At 45.0% G+C, this 16,535-nt stretch overlaps 1 protein-coding gene across 1 annotated transcript in view; it reads left to right on the forward strand.

Moving 5' to 3' along the window:
• Nucleotides 1-16,236, forward strand: part of DNAJC7 (DnaJ heat shock protein family (Hsp40) member C7) — a 37,003-nt gene extending 20,767 nt beyond the window's left edge. The window contains exons 5-14 of the mRNA XM_069952688.1: nt 4-78; nt 2,658-2,776; nt 4,632-4,785; nt 6,557-6,721; nt 9,046-9,137; nt 10,729-10,802; nt 11,740-11,886; nt 12,041-12,193; nt 12,330-12,392; nt 15,875-16,236. Coding sequence (XP_069808789.1) covers nt 4-78; nt 2,658-2,776; nt 4,632-4,785; nt 6,557-6,721; nt 9,046-9,137; nt 10,729-10,802; nt 11,740-11,886; nt 12,041-12,193; nt 12,330-12,392; nt 15,875-15,912 — 1,080 coding nt within the window. The 3' untranslated portion in view covers nt 15,913-16,236. The remainder of the gene's footprint in view (nt 1-3; nt 79-2,657; nt 2,777-4,631; nt 4,786-6,556; nt 6,722-9,045; nt 9,138-10,728; nt 10,803-11,739; nt 11,887-12,040; nt 12,194-12,329; nt 12,393-15,874) is intronic.
• Nucleotides 16,237-16,535: the final 299 nt, after the last annotated feature.

Genomic DNA, 16,535 nt, shown 5'->3' on the forward strand with positions numbered 1-16,535 from the left:
CAGTTGAAGAACGCAGCCGCCGTCTTAGAGTATGAAAGGATTGGGGAAGCTGACTTTGAAAAACGGGATTTCCGGAAGGTTAGAGGATTTCCTTTCCTTAGAGGGCATTCACACTTTCTGTAATTACAGTCCACTACCATTGTATAGGTACAGTAACGCAAAGATTTAAACCGTTTCGGAGATCCCAGTATCATAATGCCAGGAGTACCGAATTCCGGTGTGTAACACATTGCCCGTGCATGGACCATAATTATGGAATGTCAGAGTGCCCCCCTTATAGATGTATATTATTTAGGTTAAAGTGTCACTGTCGTTAATTTTGTGCAGAAATAGTACAGACGATTTTAAGAAACTTTGTAATTGGGTTTATTAGCCAAAAAAATGCTTTTTTATCATGAGAAAGCAGTTTGAAGCTCTCCCCCCTGTCTTCATTGTTCTCTATGGAGGTGGAGGGAGATGAGGCACCAAAACAGGACAACAAAGAGGTAATTTACAGAGACATTAACAGGCTATCTCCTCTGACAGTCAGCACTGACCTCTCTGACCTCTGAATATGGCTTTCACCCAGGTCCCGCTGTGTAATCCTTTGTTCTCTGCTCTCTGTTGGCAACTAATCTCCCCCCTCCCCTCTCCATAGAACAGACAGGGCCCGACTGATGCAACAAGTCGTGATTTCCTGATAATGAGCATGGAATGAGAGAAAGGGGGGGGACCTGAGGAAAAGCTTTTTGAATGCAGATACTGGCATATTTACCTAATAAACCCAATTACATAGTTTCTTAAAATCGCCTGGACTATTGATCTCTGCAAAAAAAGAAAAAAACGACATCGACACAGTGATGGAAAGGGTAGAGATTTTAGCTGTGTATATGTGCAGTAGATGAGGGTATACAAATCTTATCTATGTGCAGACTACAGTTCCCATCATCCCTGGATAGCCAAAGCTTTGCAACAGAGCTTTGGGAATTTTAGTTTTGCAACAGCTGCAAGACTGTGGGTTTGCACGATTGCAAGGGCTGGAAGTCAGGTCAGGGTCATTACCAATGCCGTGGACACACGCTGGATACGTGTGGAGCTCACCGCCATGTGCAAGGACCTTGGCTGGGTATAGCTACTTATTTTAAATAAAACAAAGTTATATGCAGCCGACTTGGGGTTAAAGGGGTACTCCAGCACAAAATCTTTCAAATCTTCTGGTGCGTAAAAGTGCCAGAGATTTGTCATTTACGTTTGTTTAAAAATCTCCAGTCTTCCAGTACTTATCAGCTGCCGTATGTCCTGCAGGAAGTGGTGTATTCTTTCCATTCTGACACAGTGCTCTCTACTGCCACCTCTGTCCATGTCAGGAACTGTCCAGAGCAGGAGAGGTTTTCTATGTGGATTTGCTACTGCTCTGGACAGTTCCTGACAGAGACAGAGGTGGCACCAGAGAGCGCTGTGTCAGACTGGAAAGAAAATACCACTTCTTGCAGGACATACAGCAGTTTATAAGTACTGGAAGACTGGAGATTCTTTAATAGAAGTAAATGACAAATCTCTGGCACTTTATGAGATCAGTTGATTTGAAAGAAAAACATTTTTTTTTGCTGGAGTAATTGCCATGTATATATCGGGAGCCAACACCAGCCTGCTAAACTCTTCAACATTCACAAGTCCCCTAGATAATGAATAGAGGGGTAGATGTGCATGTCCGTTGTAGTTCCATTCACTCAGAACAATTGACCGACCATTTGCATAAGCATTTGTACCCCCACCGACCAGAAAGGTATCCCCCTACTCTGTGGCTATAGGATAACTTTTATTCTTACCCCTGTCAGGCTCCCTTCAGGACTGAACTCTCATTATATTAAAGGGGTTATCTAGGCTTAGGAAAACATGGCGACTTTCTTCCAGAAACAGCACCTTCCCTGTCCTCAGTTTAGGTGTGGGTATTGCAGCTGTGTTCCATTGAAGTCAATAGAGCAGAATTGTAATACCACACACAACCTGAGGATAAGCTGATCTTGTTTGGGTGGACTTTTGCACCTCGGTTCCATTGAAGGAAGTGGAGCTTTATTGCAAACCGCACCTGAACTGGAGACACGAATTGTGTTGTCTCTAGTAGAAAGCGGCCATGTTTTTCTAACACTGGATAACCCCTTTAACTCCTAGACGACCCTGGACGTACATTTAAATTTAGCAGGTGGAGGCTGGCTGCAATAAGTTGATGATAGGCTGCAGTGATCGCCGGATTGGCGCTCTGCTCATTGAGTCTGCCACAGGCAGACACAGGAACCCCCCAAAAGTTACCATATTGCATTGTTTTTTCCAATTTCACCAATTTATATTTTCATAAATAAAAGTTTTTGGTGTTCCATGATACAAGTTATGGTAGAATGAAAGACGCCATTACAAAGTACAACTATTTCTGTAAAAAACAGCAAGCCCTTACATGGCCCTGTAGATAAGAATATGAAAATGCTGGCGCTCTTAGAAGGGGAGGAGGAAAAAACGAAAGCGCAAAAATGAAAATTGGCGCGGTCTACTGTGTCATTTTGGCCTCAAGGGGTTAAGGTTCAAGTTTTTTTTCCCACCCATAATTCTTCAATTTTTATATCTTTAAGCACTATTTAGTTGTCTTTTAGAAGCTCAGCTCCATTTGCTTACTCTTATGCCAGGTTGTGTTCTGCATGGATCGAGCCTTAGAGTTGGCCCCTGCCTGCCACCGCTTCAAAATCCTCAAAGCAGAATGTCTGGCGCTTCTTGGCCGCTACCCAGATGCCCAGTCCGTCGCTAGGTGTGTATATGCTTATTTGTGCTGTTTTTAAATAAAACTGTATCCTGTATAGCCAGCCATACTCGTTGCTCAGAGGAACCAGTCAATATCAGCAGAACCGACCAATAGCTGTGATGCTCTCCTGCTGTCCTGACAGATAAATCAGGCAGATAGAATTTCCAAGGTCCATCTCTCTTGTTCTCTGGAAGATAAGCCACCACCAGGGGAGACTGACAGCAGCTTTCTCTCACCTTCCTGTGCAGAATACAGGAGCACTCAACTGCGCATGTGTATAAGGGAGAAAGAGAGCTGCTGGCTGAGCATTTGGCTGACGGCTATCTTATGTGTATGGCTGGCTTTTTTCTGTCACTGTCATAGCAGAGCTGAGGTTGTGACTTAAAGGGGTTATCCAGTGCTACAAAAACATGGCCAAAAAACACGACTCGTCTCCAGTTCAGGTGCGGTTTGCAATTAAGCTCTATTCACTTCAATGGAACTGAGCAGCAAAACCCCACCCAAACTGGAGACAAGAGTGGGGCTGTCTCTAGAAGAAAGTGGCCATGTTTTTGTAGCACTGGATAACCCCTTTAAACCTGCAAATCTTAGGATCAGCAGTAAAGATAATTTAAAGGGGTACTCCAACGAAACAAATGTCTTTCATATCAGCCGGTGTTATACAGATTTGTAAATTACAGTACTGATCAGCTGCTGTATTTCCTGCAGGAAGTGGTGTATTCTTTCCAGTCTGTTCCACAGTGGTCTCTGCTGCCACCTCTGTCTGTAACAGGAACTGTCCAGAGCAGGAGAGGTTTTCTATGGGGGTTTGTTGCTGCTGTGGACAGTCCCTGACATGGACAGAGATGGCAGCAGAGAGATCGCTGTGTCAGACTGGAAAGAATACACCACTTCCTACAGAACATACAGCAGCTGATAAGTACTGGAAGACTGGAGATCTTTAAATAGAAGTAAGTTACAAATCTGTGTAATTTTCTGACACTAGTTGATTTGAATAAAAAAAAAAATAATAATTTAGCCGAGTACCCCTTTTAAATGGTTGCACAGTATTGGATAAACATTGCTGCCTGCTTGCTGTCTATAGGTTGTATCTGATGATGTATCTTAGTCTTATTCATTTTAATAGAGCTAAGCTGGCAATGCCACATACAACCTCTGCATAGCTGTGGCCCTTTTTTTTTTTTTTTTTTTTTTTTTTTTTTAAAGAAAGCAGCCTTATTTTTCTAGTCCCTCACATTTTAAAGGGGGTTTAGGCACTCAAAGCATTCATCACCTATCCACAGGACAGGGGATAAAATATGTTGTCGCTATAGGTGAACGCAGCTCTAGCATGCTCAAGTCCATTCATTTGGCATTTTAACTATTATTATTATTATTATTATTATTATTATTATTTGGGAATTAAAATGTAATTGAAGACTTCAGACTTAAAGGGGTAGTCCACCCAAAAATTTTTTCTTTCAAATCAACTGGTGCCATAAAGTGCCAGAGATTTGTAATTCACTTCTATTAAAAAATCTTAAGTCTTCCAGTACTTATTAGCTGCTGTATGTCCAGCAGGAAGTAGTGTTTTCTTTCCTGTCTGACCCAGTGCTCTCTGTTGCCTCCTCTGTCCATGTCAGGAACTGTCCAAAGCAGGAGCAAATCCCCATAGAAAACCCCTCCTGCTCTCCAGACTGGAAATAATACAACTTCCTGTTGGGCATACAGCAGCTGATAAGTACTGGAAGGCTTGAGATTTTTTAATAGAAGTAAATTACAAATCTCTGTCACTTCATGGCAGCAGTTGATTTGAAAGAAAAAAATTTTGGGTGGACTACCCCTTTAAGCCACGATTAATAATATGTTTCATTTACTTTAGCGACATCTTAAGGATGGACTCCACGAACGCTGATGCGCTGTATGTGCGGGGTCTCTGCTTATACTATGAAGACTGTATCGAGAAGGCTGTACAATTCTTTGTGCAAGCTTTGAAAATGTTCCCCGATCACCAGAAAGCGCGGCTAGCCTGCAGGGTAAGTGTCTGGTAACTTATACATACCTTCTGAACTTTTGCTGTGGGGTAGAGACATGTCAGACGTTTTAATCGATTGGGGGTCTGAGTTTTCAGGCCCCACAGATTACAATAAAGAGCTGGGAGAAATGCACAGCTGAACGTTTCTCTCTGCCCTTTGTGGATGTGACACGAGATGGTCTCATAGACTTGCATTAAGACTCTATCTTGGTCACATGCAAAGGGAGAGTTTCTAGCAGCTGGTTGGCGTCTGGGTGTTCAGACCTGAAACAGTCAACACAGCCTATACAATGCATCAAACGTTTTTTGAAGTGACAGTGCCCATTTATTTTATATGCTCTGTGTTGGCAACGACTTCAGAAGAGAAGGATTTAGGGGTGGTGATTTATGACAGCCTTAAAATGAGTCACCAGTGCAGCCAGGCGGTAGGGAAAGGTATGCTGGGCTGTATACATATATATAATGGTATGCTGGGCTGTATACTTATATATAATGGTATGCTGGACTGTATACATATATATAATGGTATGCTGGGCTGTATACACATATATATAATGGTATGCTGGGCTGTGTATATATATATATATATATAATGGTATGCTGGGCTGTATATATATAATGGTATACTGGGCTGTATATATAATTGTATGCTGGGCTATATATATATAATGGTATGCCAGGCTGTATATATAATGGTATGCTGGGATATATATTTAATGGTATGCCAGGCTGTATAGCTAGAGATATAACCAGTAGTAAGAGGGAGAGTGTGATCTCGCTGTATAGAGCTCTAGTGACATCACATCTAGAATACTGTGTCCAGTTCTGGAGACCTCACCTACATTAAGATATTGATAAAATAGAACGGGTCCAAAGACAATCTACAAAAATGGTGGAGGGTGTCAGTCATAAAACAGGAAAGACTTAAAGGGAATCTGCACAAAACAAAAGGAGTAACACTCGTCACTACTACAACAAGCAGAAAGTCCAGGGTTCCAATTGCTGAAAGGGTGATTACAGCAGGTGGTGCTCTGCAGAACACACAGAGTTAATAGTATCAAACAAAATCCAGTGAAGTAAAGAAGAAACTGCAGCAACTCACCGTTCTGTAGCAAATTCTTCTTTGTTGATGAAACAGTCTTGTACAAAAAGGCATCAGGGGGGTGAATGAGAGGACGTACACACGGATCTACAGTAGGTAGCGACAATCGTTTTGTGTGGACTAGTCACACTTCATCTGTGTTAGCCAGATGAAGTGTGGCTAGTCCACAAGAAACTATCGTCGCTACCTACTGTAGGACCGTGTACACATCTAAAACACTAAAAGGGCGGACTAGATGGACCAGGGGGGCTTTTTCTGCCGACAATCTTCTATGTTCCTACGTATTTCTCCGTACCTTGAATTCTTCTTGTGTTGCCAGCCATGTCCTCTACTGCTTGAGTATAGTAGGCAAAGGTGTAAGAATGGACTGCACAGTTGCAGGGTAGTAGATATACAGATCATGGCTTTGGAGTATACAGGTAAAAGAATTCAGCAGCTGATGTATATTTATTGGGTAGGGTTAACCTCATCAAGCTTTGTAATCTCTAATAGAACGATATGCAGCTACTTGTCATTGACTGTTAGCTGTTATACTATATTTTTGTCATGTTGGTTTAGAATGAATGGTTTAGGTCCCCTTCACCCTGTTTTAGGGGGAAAAAAAGCATAGACCGGAATATGGACCATAATTTTAGCTGTGAATATGACCCCATCATGCTTCATATTACAGAATGCTAAGGCCTTAAAAGCCAAGAAGGAAGAAGGCAACCAGGCGTTTAAAGAAGGAAACTATGAACTGGCTTACAGACTTTACTCAGAAGCACTCAGCATAGACCCCAATAACATCAAAACAAATGCCAAATTATACTGTAACCGCGGCACTGTCAATGCAAAGGTAAGGACTAGAGCAGGGGTACTCAACAACTTTTAGTGAAGGTCCTCTTACCGGAGTCTATTGTCAGGTGAAGGTCCGAGCTGAACATCATTAGTAAACGTGTTGTGCTCCCCCAGTAGTATAAAGCCCCCTGTGTGCTCCCTCAGTAGTATATAGCCCCCCTGTGCACTCCCACAGTAGTATATAGACCCCCTGTGCGCTCCCCCAGTAGTATATAGACCCCCTGTGCGTTCCCTTAGTAGTATATAGACCCCTGTGCGCTCCCCCAGTACTATATAGACCCCTGTGCGCTCCCTCAGTAGTATATAGACCCCTGTGCGCTCTCCCAGTAGTATATAGACCCCCTGTGCGCTCCCCCAGTAGTATATAGACCCCCTGTGCCTTTCCCCAGTAGTATATAGACCCCTGTGTGCTCCCCCAGTAGTATGTAGCTCCCCTGTGCACTCCTCAGTAGTATTAAGCTCCCCCCAGTAGTATATAGACACCCTGTGTGCTCCCCCTCCCATATAGCCACCCTGTGCGCTCCCCCAGTAGTATATAGCCCCCCGCTTTGTGTTCCACAGTAGTATATAGCCCCTACGTTGTGTTTTCCCCAGTAGTATATAGACCCCCGCTTTGTGCTCCACAGTAGTATATAGCCACCCTGTGTGCTCCCTCTCCCATATAGCCACCCTGTGCGCTCCCCCAGTAGTATATAGACCCCCGCTTTGTGCTCCACAGTAGTATATAGACACCCTGTGTGCTCCCCCTCACATATAGCCACCCTGTGCGCTCCCCCAGTAGTATATAGCCCCCGCTTTGTGCTCCCCAGTAGTATATAGACCCCAACTTTGTGCTCCCCAGTAGTCTATAGCCCCCTTGTGCGCTCCCCCAGTAGTATATAGCCCCCTGTGCTCCCCTAGTAGTATATAGTCCCCGTGTGCTCCCCTAGTAGTATATAGTCCCCCTGTGTGCTCCCCCAGTAGTATATAGCTCCCCTGTGTGCTCCCCAAGTAGTATATAGCCCCCCTGTGTGTGCCACCAGTAGTATATAGCCCCCTGTGCTCCCCCAGTAGTATATAGCCCCCTGTGTGCTCCCCCAATAGTATATAGCCCCCTGTGTGCTCCCCCAATAGTATATAGCCCCCTGTGTGCTCCCCCAGTAGTATATAGTCCCCCCCCGTGCACTCCCCCAGTAGTATATAGCCCCCTTGTGGGCTCCCCCAGTAGTATATAGCCCCCTTGTGTGCTCCCCCAGTAGTATATAGCCCCCCTGTGCACTCCCCCAGTTGTATATAGACCCCCGCTTTGTGCTCCCCCAGTAGTATATAGTCCCCCGCTTTGTGCTCCCCTGTAGTATAGAGCCCCCCCGCTGTGTGCTTCCCCAGTAGTATATAGACTCCAGCTTTGTGCTCCCCAGTAGTATATAGCCCTCCTGTGCGTTCCCCCAGTAGTATATAGACCCCCGCTGTGTGCTCCCCAGCAGTATTTAGCCCCACTGTGCTTCCCCAGTAGTATAAAGCCCCCCTGTGCGCCCCCCCTCCCATTCAGCATTTAACATAAAAAAACAAACACTCATACTCACCTGGGTCCAGGCATCTCCTCTTCTCTTCCCCTCTTGCCTTACTGCAGCAGTCACAAGAGGCCGCTCTCACCTTATCCTGGCGCCAGCACTCCAGTGAACCAAAACCAAATACAGGACAGAACGGCCTCTTGTGACAGCTGCGGCCACAAGAATGACTGACAGGGAAGGAGCCGATGGCTCCCTCTCTGTCTGTGCTGCTCCTGCACGGTAACTATGAGCGCTCGTTACGAGTGCTCATAGATACTGTGCAGTGGGGAGCAGCGCAGCTCAGTATACGGGATACTGAGCTGCAGCAGTGGTCCGGACAGCTGGTCTGCTAGTTGAGGACCCCTGGACTAGAGTGAAAGCTTCAGATGTGGTTGTCCCCATACAATATTTAGTACAATTTGGCAGAGTACTTGGGTATACCAAGAGACTATGAAAGAATGAAAATGAAAAGGGATCTTTATCTAAATCTCTATCCTATCTCTATCTCCACCTCTATCAATGGCTGCAGTGATGACATGTTGCTGAGATAGATGAGCGCACCACTGGGTCAGTCATTTTTAGCTGTAAAAGATACTTAGTTCAGCTTTTCTATTTAAACGGGGGACTCTTGAGTTCAGAATGGGTGAGGGTGCCAGCTGTTGGACCACCACCGATCAGCTAGTTACCCCCTATCCTGTAGGTAGGTGCTATCTTTTAATCTTGGGATAACCCTTTTTTGTTTTGGTTGTTTTAGTAAAGCTAACCTAAATCTATATTCTTGTGATCTTAACAGCTTAAGAAACTGGACGAGGCCATAGAGGATTGTACGAAAGCAGTAAAACTGGACGAAACTTACATCAAGGCATATTTACGGAGAGCACAATGGTAAGCAACTATAACAAAGTATGAAAAATATAATGATCTATATATTACCAGTGTTTGTAATTGCTCTTGCATGCTCTGAACGTGCCCCCTTAGCTCCTGTTTTCATTGTGTTAACCTATGTAATCCTTCTCAATTTATTGGCCTAGAGTAGGAGTGTCAAGCTCCCGGCTCTCCAGCTTCTGTAAAACTACAATTCCCATCATGCCTGGACAGCCAAAGCTTCAGCTTTGGCTGTCCAGGCATGATGGGAATTGTAGTTTTACAAAAGCTGGAGGGCCGTGAGCTTGATCCCTGTGCCAAGAGGAATTCTGTGGTTAGTGCCTGAATCCTTATGCTAAGAAGAGGCTTATATTGCTAACCACATGACCTTTGGCATCCAATCAATGATCTTGGAGGGGGTGAAGTGGAGATGCTGTTCAGTAGTAGATACCCTCTCACTTTATTTAAGGACTGTTAGGGTACTATTACACAGAACGATAATCGGCAGAATCGTCCCTATCCGGCCGGTTATCATTCCGTGTAGTAAGTTTGGACCTATACTCATTGGGCACCGACCGCGCATCGCTACGTGTAATAGCGGTGCGCGGCAGGCGGTTGACGAGTTGCAAAGTGCATACAATACTATCCATGGTCCAGGGCTGCTCCTGTGCTCTGCTTCTCTCCCCGCCTGATTGGCTGAGTGGCCTGTCAGCTGAGACAGGTCGCTCTGAAGCTGCAGCGTGCGGGACCCAGGGAGAAACGAACCGCAAGAGGAGCCCTGGACCTTGGATAGGTAATGTATGCAGTTTAAGAAAGGGCTGCAAGCACATCAGTAACGATGTCCATGTTAAACAATTATCGTGCTGTGTAATAGGCCCAGTAAACGAGCGCTGATCTAGCAGATCGGCGCTTGTTTACAGTTGTTATCGGGCCATAAAATAGTACCCTTAGGGTCCGATCAGGGCCCGATCAACGATGTAAACAAGCGCCGATCTGCTTAATCTGCACTCGTTTACTGGGCCTATTCCACGGCCTGACAATCGTTAGCGAGGGCTGCAGGGACATTGTTACCGATGTCCTTACAGCCCTTGTTTCATACATTACCTGTCCAGACGCAGGTCTTCTCCTTCTCCCGGTCCCGCCCAGCAGCATCAGCTTCGGAGCGGACTGACTGAACTGACAGAACGCTCAGCCAATCACTGGCCGCAGCGGGTGCTCTGTCAGCTCAGTCAGGCCGCTTCAAAGCTGATGCTGCCACGCGGGACCGGGAGAACACCTGCTGCCTGGACAGGTAATGTATGATGTTTGTGAAATCGTCGGTCGCCCGCTGCGCCTGCTATTCCACGTAACGATGCGCGGGTGGCGACTGATGATTTTAGGTTTGAACCTAAATGAACGATCAGCTGATGACACGATCATCGGCTGATCGTTCTCTCTATTCCACGGAGCGATAATAATCCGATTCGGCCGATTATCGCTCCGTGGAATAGGCCCCTTAGAAGGACACATGTGACGTGCAATGGCATTTACAGTGTCAGACTTACCTGAACCTCTATAGTCATCTGTTATACTTTATTAGGTCTCTTTAAAGTCCTCTTCTATTTCTGCTCAGTTATACAGACACAGAACAGTATGAAGAAGCAGTCAGAGATTACGAGAAGGTTTACCAGACGGAAAATACAAAAGGTAGGTTAAAGCTTTCTGTGTAAAGTCATTGGATATAGAATCTATGCGTGCAATATTCTACCTACATAGAAATTTTAGCTAAAAAAAAAAACATTGAAAAATGAAATGGTCGCTGTTGTTTCAAACTACTTTCCTCTTTGCGATTTCTAACATGTTTGTAAATCACTTAGTTTACCAAAAATGACTATTTACTCCAGAAAACAGCTCTAAAGACTTGGCCACTAGGTGTGACACTTTTATGCTATCTGCTTTTCACCGCCTTTTGTTAGGGGAATCTGTCTCTAGTAACAGGTAGATCAGGACAGAACACAGAAAGAGGGGGTGGGGCTTAGCACGTGCTATGTGTAGGGGGAAAGCCTGGGTTGTGTGCTGTTCGTTCAGCCAGGGACTGAAAATGACATAGAACACCAGAGGAGCGCAAAGAGGTAAAATGTTTGTACAGTAAAAATTAATTCTGAGTGGAATACCCCTTAAACTTTTGACATATCTGAACGAAACAACTAACACAAACACTTTTAAAAGGAGCTCAGCTAAGGGGAAGGGGGGTGTGAATCATCATGAAATTCCCAAAATTGTTTACTGAAAATTGAAATTGAATTTTTTTTCTTTTGTTTTCTCGAGATAGGAGACAAGATGTGCTGTGTAAATAGGCATTACACATGTTAGCATAACTCAGATTCTCATGGCCAATGCTATTTAAAGTGCATAGTTTTGGGAGGTTGGTGGTGCGGGCAGTGGTCCAGCATTTGTCGAATACATACCCCAGTGTTTATTTATGTGTCACTATGTGTTGTGGGGGAGGGAATGCCAGATGGCGGGCCACTGTACCAAGAAGAGCCCTCACTGGGTTCTCCACATTTGGGAGCAAACAATAGTGTATGGGGAAACAATGGAGCTTTTATCAGACATTTTTCTCCCAACACCCTTTTCTCCCCAGAACACAAGCAATTCCTCAAGAATGCACAGCTGGAGTTAAAGAAGAGCAAGCGGAAAGATTACTATAAGATTCTGGGGGTAGACAAGAGCGCGTCAGAAGATGAGATCAAGAAAGCGTACAGAAAGCGAGCACTTATGCATCATCCAGGTAAGGGGAGACCCCTAAGGTGGAGTCGTTTGTATAGGACATCCACCATGAAACCCCACAGTGATCTTATATCCATGTTGACTCAGTCATCACCATCTTGTATTATAAAGGAATTGAGCCATACCTACAGTTCCTCTGGTTCCTTTCCTTTCAGACAGACACAGTGGTGCAACCACAGAAGTTCAGAAAGAAGAGGAAAAGAAATTTAAAGAAGTCGGCGAGGCCTTTACAATCCTGTCTGATCCGAAGAAGAAAGCTCGCTATGATAGTGGGCAGGACTTGGAGGAGGATGAAATGAACATGGGAGGTGAGCATTGGTTCTGGCCCTGCTTGAGATTGCCTAACCAAAGAAACTATGTGTGGTGGATAGACAGCCAAACCCATCCGTGTACTATATATATATATATATATATATATTATAATTTTTTTTTATTCTCTTTCAGATTTTGATGCCAACAATATATTCAAGGCATTCTTCAGTAGTCCTGGAGGCTTCAGCTTTGAAGGTGAGTTTCTGAAGAATATTGGAAGCCAAGTTATAATTGTACAGAAGTGGCACTATCGTGACACGTCAAAAGTTCTTGTCAGTTTGAGTGTTCAGACCTTTACCAATAGCTGGATAGAGCTGGGAGAAACGTGCAGCTAAGCACTTCTTTCAGTCTGTCAATGCTGTAGGAGACAAACTCTATAAGAAGCAGTGAGAAGAAAGATGGGGATAGAAGCGCTTGTCTGAACACCCGTACCCCGATCAATCAAAACTTTTGATCTGTTATGGGGTTTTCTTTAGGGCAGGCAATCGGTATGACGTTAATAGAGGCCGACTCCCAGCATCCCTTGCCGATTTGCTCATTAAAATAGCCATGGTGCTCACGCCAGTGACCTCTTCATTGTTTACCAGGCACAGCTCTGTACATTTGATAGCGGCTGTACTTGGTATTGCTTTTCCTGTTCAAGCAGTATTTTAGAGTCCATTTGGCGGTTGGATCACTACTAGAGATGAGCGAACCAGGTTCGGGTTTGAGTCGATCCAAACCCGAACGTTCGTTATTTGATTAGCGGTGGCTGCTGAACTTGGATAAAGCTCTAAGGTTGTCTGGAAATCATGGATACAGCCAATGACTACATCCATGTTTTCCACATAGCCTTAGGGCTTTATCCAACTTCAGCAGCCACTGCTAATCAAATGCCGAAAGTTCGGGTTCGGATCGACTCGAGCATGCTCGAGGTTCGCTCATCTCTAATCACTACACATAAATTGTTAGCAACAACACAATTGCCTGGACGCCGCACAGTTTGCAGTCCATTTGCAGCTGGAACTTCGGGTATCCATGGAGACGACCACGTGGGGTCAGTACTGCATGCGACCCACATTCTGATCCAATTGGGATCGTGCTTATTACCGACCCAGCATGGTCCTCTTCCAAGCCTCCAGCAGCAAGTCAATTGTACACCCCACTACGCCCACACTTAGTGACAGGCACACTTTAAAGAGGGCAGGCCCGGAGGATATCTGGGATTACGTCCTCTGTTGCTGAAAAACCTCCCGCCATTACATTACATGTATCTGCTTGGAAAACATGGCATCCATAGTGCAATCAGTATCTCCTATTCAGAGCTTCTATATACCTTTTCCTATAACCTGTAGATCCCTCTTAAAGGGAAACGCAGTCTGGCTTAAAAGCATGGTTTTTCAAGCATTTTGACATGTCCTAGAGACCTTTCTAACACATTGATCAGTCGTAGCCTTGGTGGTCAGATCCTCACCAATCATTAGAAGCTAAGCACTTAATTTCCTGACTTGCTACCTTCTCAGTCTTGCTGACTTACAATGTCCCCTGCCTGGAATTCTCCTTTAACGTAGGATTGGCCACAACTTAGTGATTATATCCCTAACCATGCGGACCCTATACTACGTATATTATTAGGGCTTCCTATAAAGTAGAATTTAAAATAACATTTGTTTGACCTTCTGTGGTTCGTTCTCATAGACTGTATGTAGATGAATGGTGAAGAGCCATCGTCTGATGTGAATTGCCAGTATTGTGCCCCTTATGTAAGGAGAAGGGTATTCAGTGTACACTAATAAAGCAGTGCAGACACTGTACATCTATCTATGTAATGTGCAGCTGCTGGAGAGACCCTTCTCTTGACACCATTCTATAGACAATACACATGCTGTGCTCTATCTGGGCCATGGCCCTTGTATTCCTTGTTAGTGACGGGGCTGTAGGACAGGGAGTATGGGGTGACAAGCCGAGCTGCTCTATCTTGTCCCACAAGCTTCACGTTCTCCACTCGCCTTATCATATTGCCCTATTGCTATTCTGTATTCCTGCTACCTAGAGGACTTCTATTATATACCAGCAGAGAGCAGAACAGAAAGCTCTAGAACAGTACTCCCCAACCTGTGTGTCAAAGGCTGTCCGGGTGCATGCTGGGAGTTTTAGTTTTGAAGCAAATAGTGGGTAGGATGGAGCACTGTGGGCATGCTCTGAAGCATTTAATGTAGGATGGTGCACTGCGGGCATTCTCTAAAGCATTGATACTAGGACAAAGCACAGCGGGTGTGCTCAGAAGCATTGAGGGTAGGATGGAGCACTGCAGGCATTTTCTAAAGCATTGATACTAAGACAAAGCACAGCGGGTGTGCATTGAGGGTAGGACGGAACACAGGAGGCATGCTCTGAAGCATTGAAGCTAGGATGGAGCACAGCGGGCATGTTCTAAAGCATTGAGGGTAGGACGGAGCACAGCGGGCATGCTTTGAAGCATTGAAGGTAGGTTGGAGCACTGCGGGCATGCTCTGAAGTATTGAATGTAGGATGGTGCACTGCGGGCATGCTCTAAAGCATTGATACTAGGACAAAGCACAGCGGGTGTGCTCAGATGCATTGTGGGTAGGACGGAGCACTGCAGGCATGCACTGAAGCATTAAGACTAAGTACAGAGGGCATGATCTGAAGCATTGAGGCTAGGACTGAGCACTGCAGGCATGCTCTAAAGCATTAAGATTGGGACGGAGCACTGCGGGCATGCTCTAAAGCATTGGGACGGAGCACTGCGGGCATGCTCTAAAGCATTGGGATGGAGCACTGCGGGCATGCTCTAAAGCATTGGGACAGAGCACTGCGGGCATGCTCTAAAGCATTGGGATGGAGCACTGCGGGCATGCTCTAAAGCATTGGGATGGAGCACTGCGGGCATGCTCTGAACCATTGGGATGGAGCGCTGCGGGCATGCTCTGAAGCATTGAGTGTTGAGTGTTTAGTAAATTTGGGGCCAGAATATCACAAATCTGGGCAGCTGTGTGGATGATGAGATAGTAAAATTAGAATACAGTCTGCATAAGATTCCTCTGCAAAATTGCTTTACTGTATGTGGCTGTACAATACTTGGGGTCAGCAGCCCTATAAATGGCCCCAATGTGCAAATAGTTGTGGGGGAAACAAAAAATAGTTTTGACAAACCCTGTGCGGAGGCCGATCATGCAGTCATGTGGCGTCACCCTCCTCCTTAATGACCTACAGAGGAAAAAGGGAGTAACGCATGACTGCAGGGTCACACTCTCAGGGAGACATAGGAGCCGTATACACAAACTGGTAGATCTATTTTTTCCTCATGGCTTTTTTGTTATAGCTGCATTGAGGCAATGAAAAATAAATGTTGTTTCTCTTGCAAGTGTAATGGAATAACCTGCCATGCCAGCATATACCTAGAAGGCATTGTATTGATGCAGTGTGATCACAGCCTTAAATGGGCTTTCTTTCAGTAACAGCACCTCTCTTGTCCTCAGTTTGGGTATAGTTTTGCAGCTCCGTTCTATTGAAGTGAATGGAGCCGAATTGTAATACCGCACACAACCTGAGGACAGGGGTGGCGCTGTTTTTTTTACAAGAAAGTACATTTTTTTTTATCTAATCCTGGATAACCCCTTTGATGCTGCATAGCTGTTTCTTGTCTGATGTTATGTACATTTTCTCTGTTTCAGCATCCGGGCCTGGAAACTTCTTTTTCCAGTTTGGTTAACAAGCTGACGTCCCTGAAGCTCCGCTACTCCCCCCAAAGTCCTGAATCCCCACCTGTCCCTCCCCCCAAACCTCCCTCCTATGTTCAAGTGTTTTATCCTGGAATAAGGACATTATTTAATCTGACTTCTCGACATCGGCAGCATCATCTTCATATCTCTGTTTATTAGAGAAGTGTCTTTTTTTTTTTTTTTTTTTTTTTTTTTTTAACTAATATTATTTTGACTCCATCTCGGTTTATATACCTCTTTGTGTGCTCACGTGTGGAGGAAATGCTGAGCAAGGCGTGAACGCAAATCTCAAATAAAATGTAAGAGCCTGATAAGAGCCCGAGTATAACTTTGTCGTAGCATGTGGGGTGTCCTTGGGAGGGGAGTTACACGTCTTTGCCCCCATCCCCCTTTTCATCTTCAGAGCTCCTACACGGAAGGTTCTGTAGTTCTCCGGAATGGCCTGTATACACATATCCGGATCCCATTGGTCATGCTTCAGAACTGCACATGCATGGACTCCAGTATCGACACCCACATGTCTCTGGATTAGTCTAGCTACAGTTCAGACGAACCTGGACGTTGCATAGTGTTTTTATCGTAGCAGAACTTTATCTTTTAACTATTGCAGCTG

Source organism: Dendropsophus ebraccatus, chromosome 14 (assembly GCF_027789765.1).
Source record: "Dendropsophus ebraccatus isolate aDenEbr1 chromosome 14, aDenEbr1.pat, whole genome shotgun sequence".
Classification (NCBI taxonomy): Eukaryota; Metazoa; Chordata; class Amphibia; order Anura; family Hylidae; genus Dendropsophus; species Dendropsophus ebraccatus.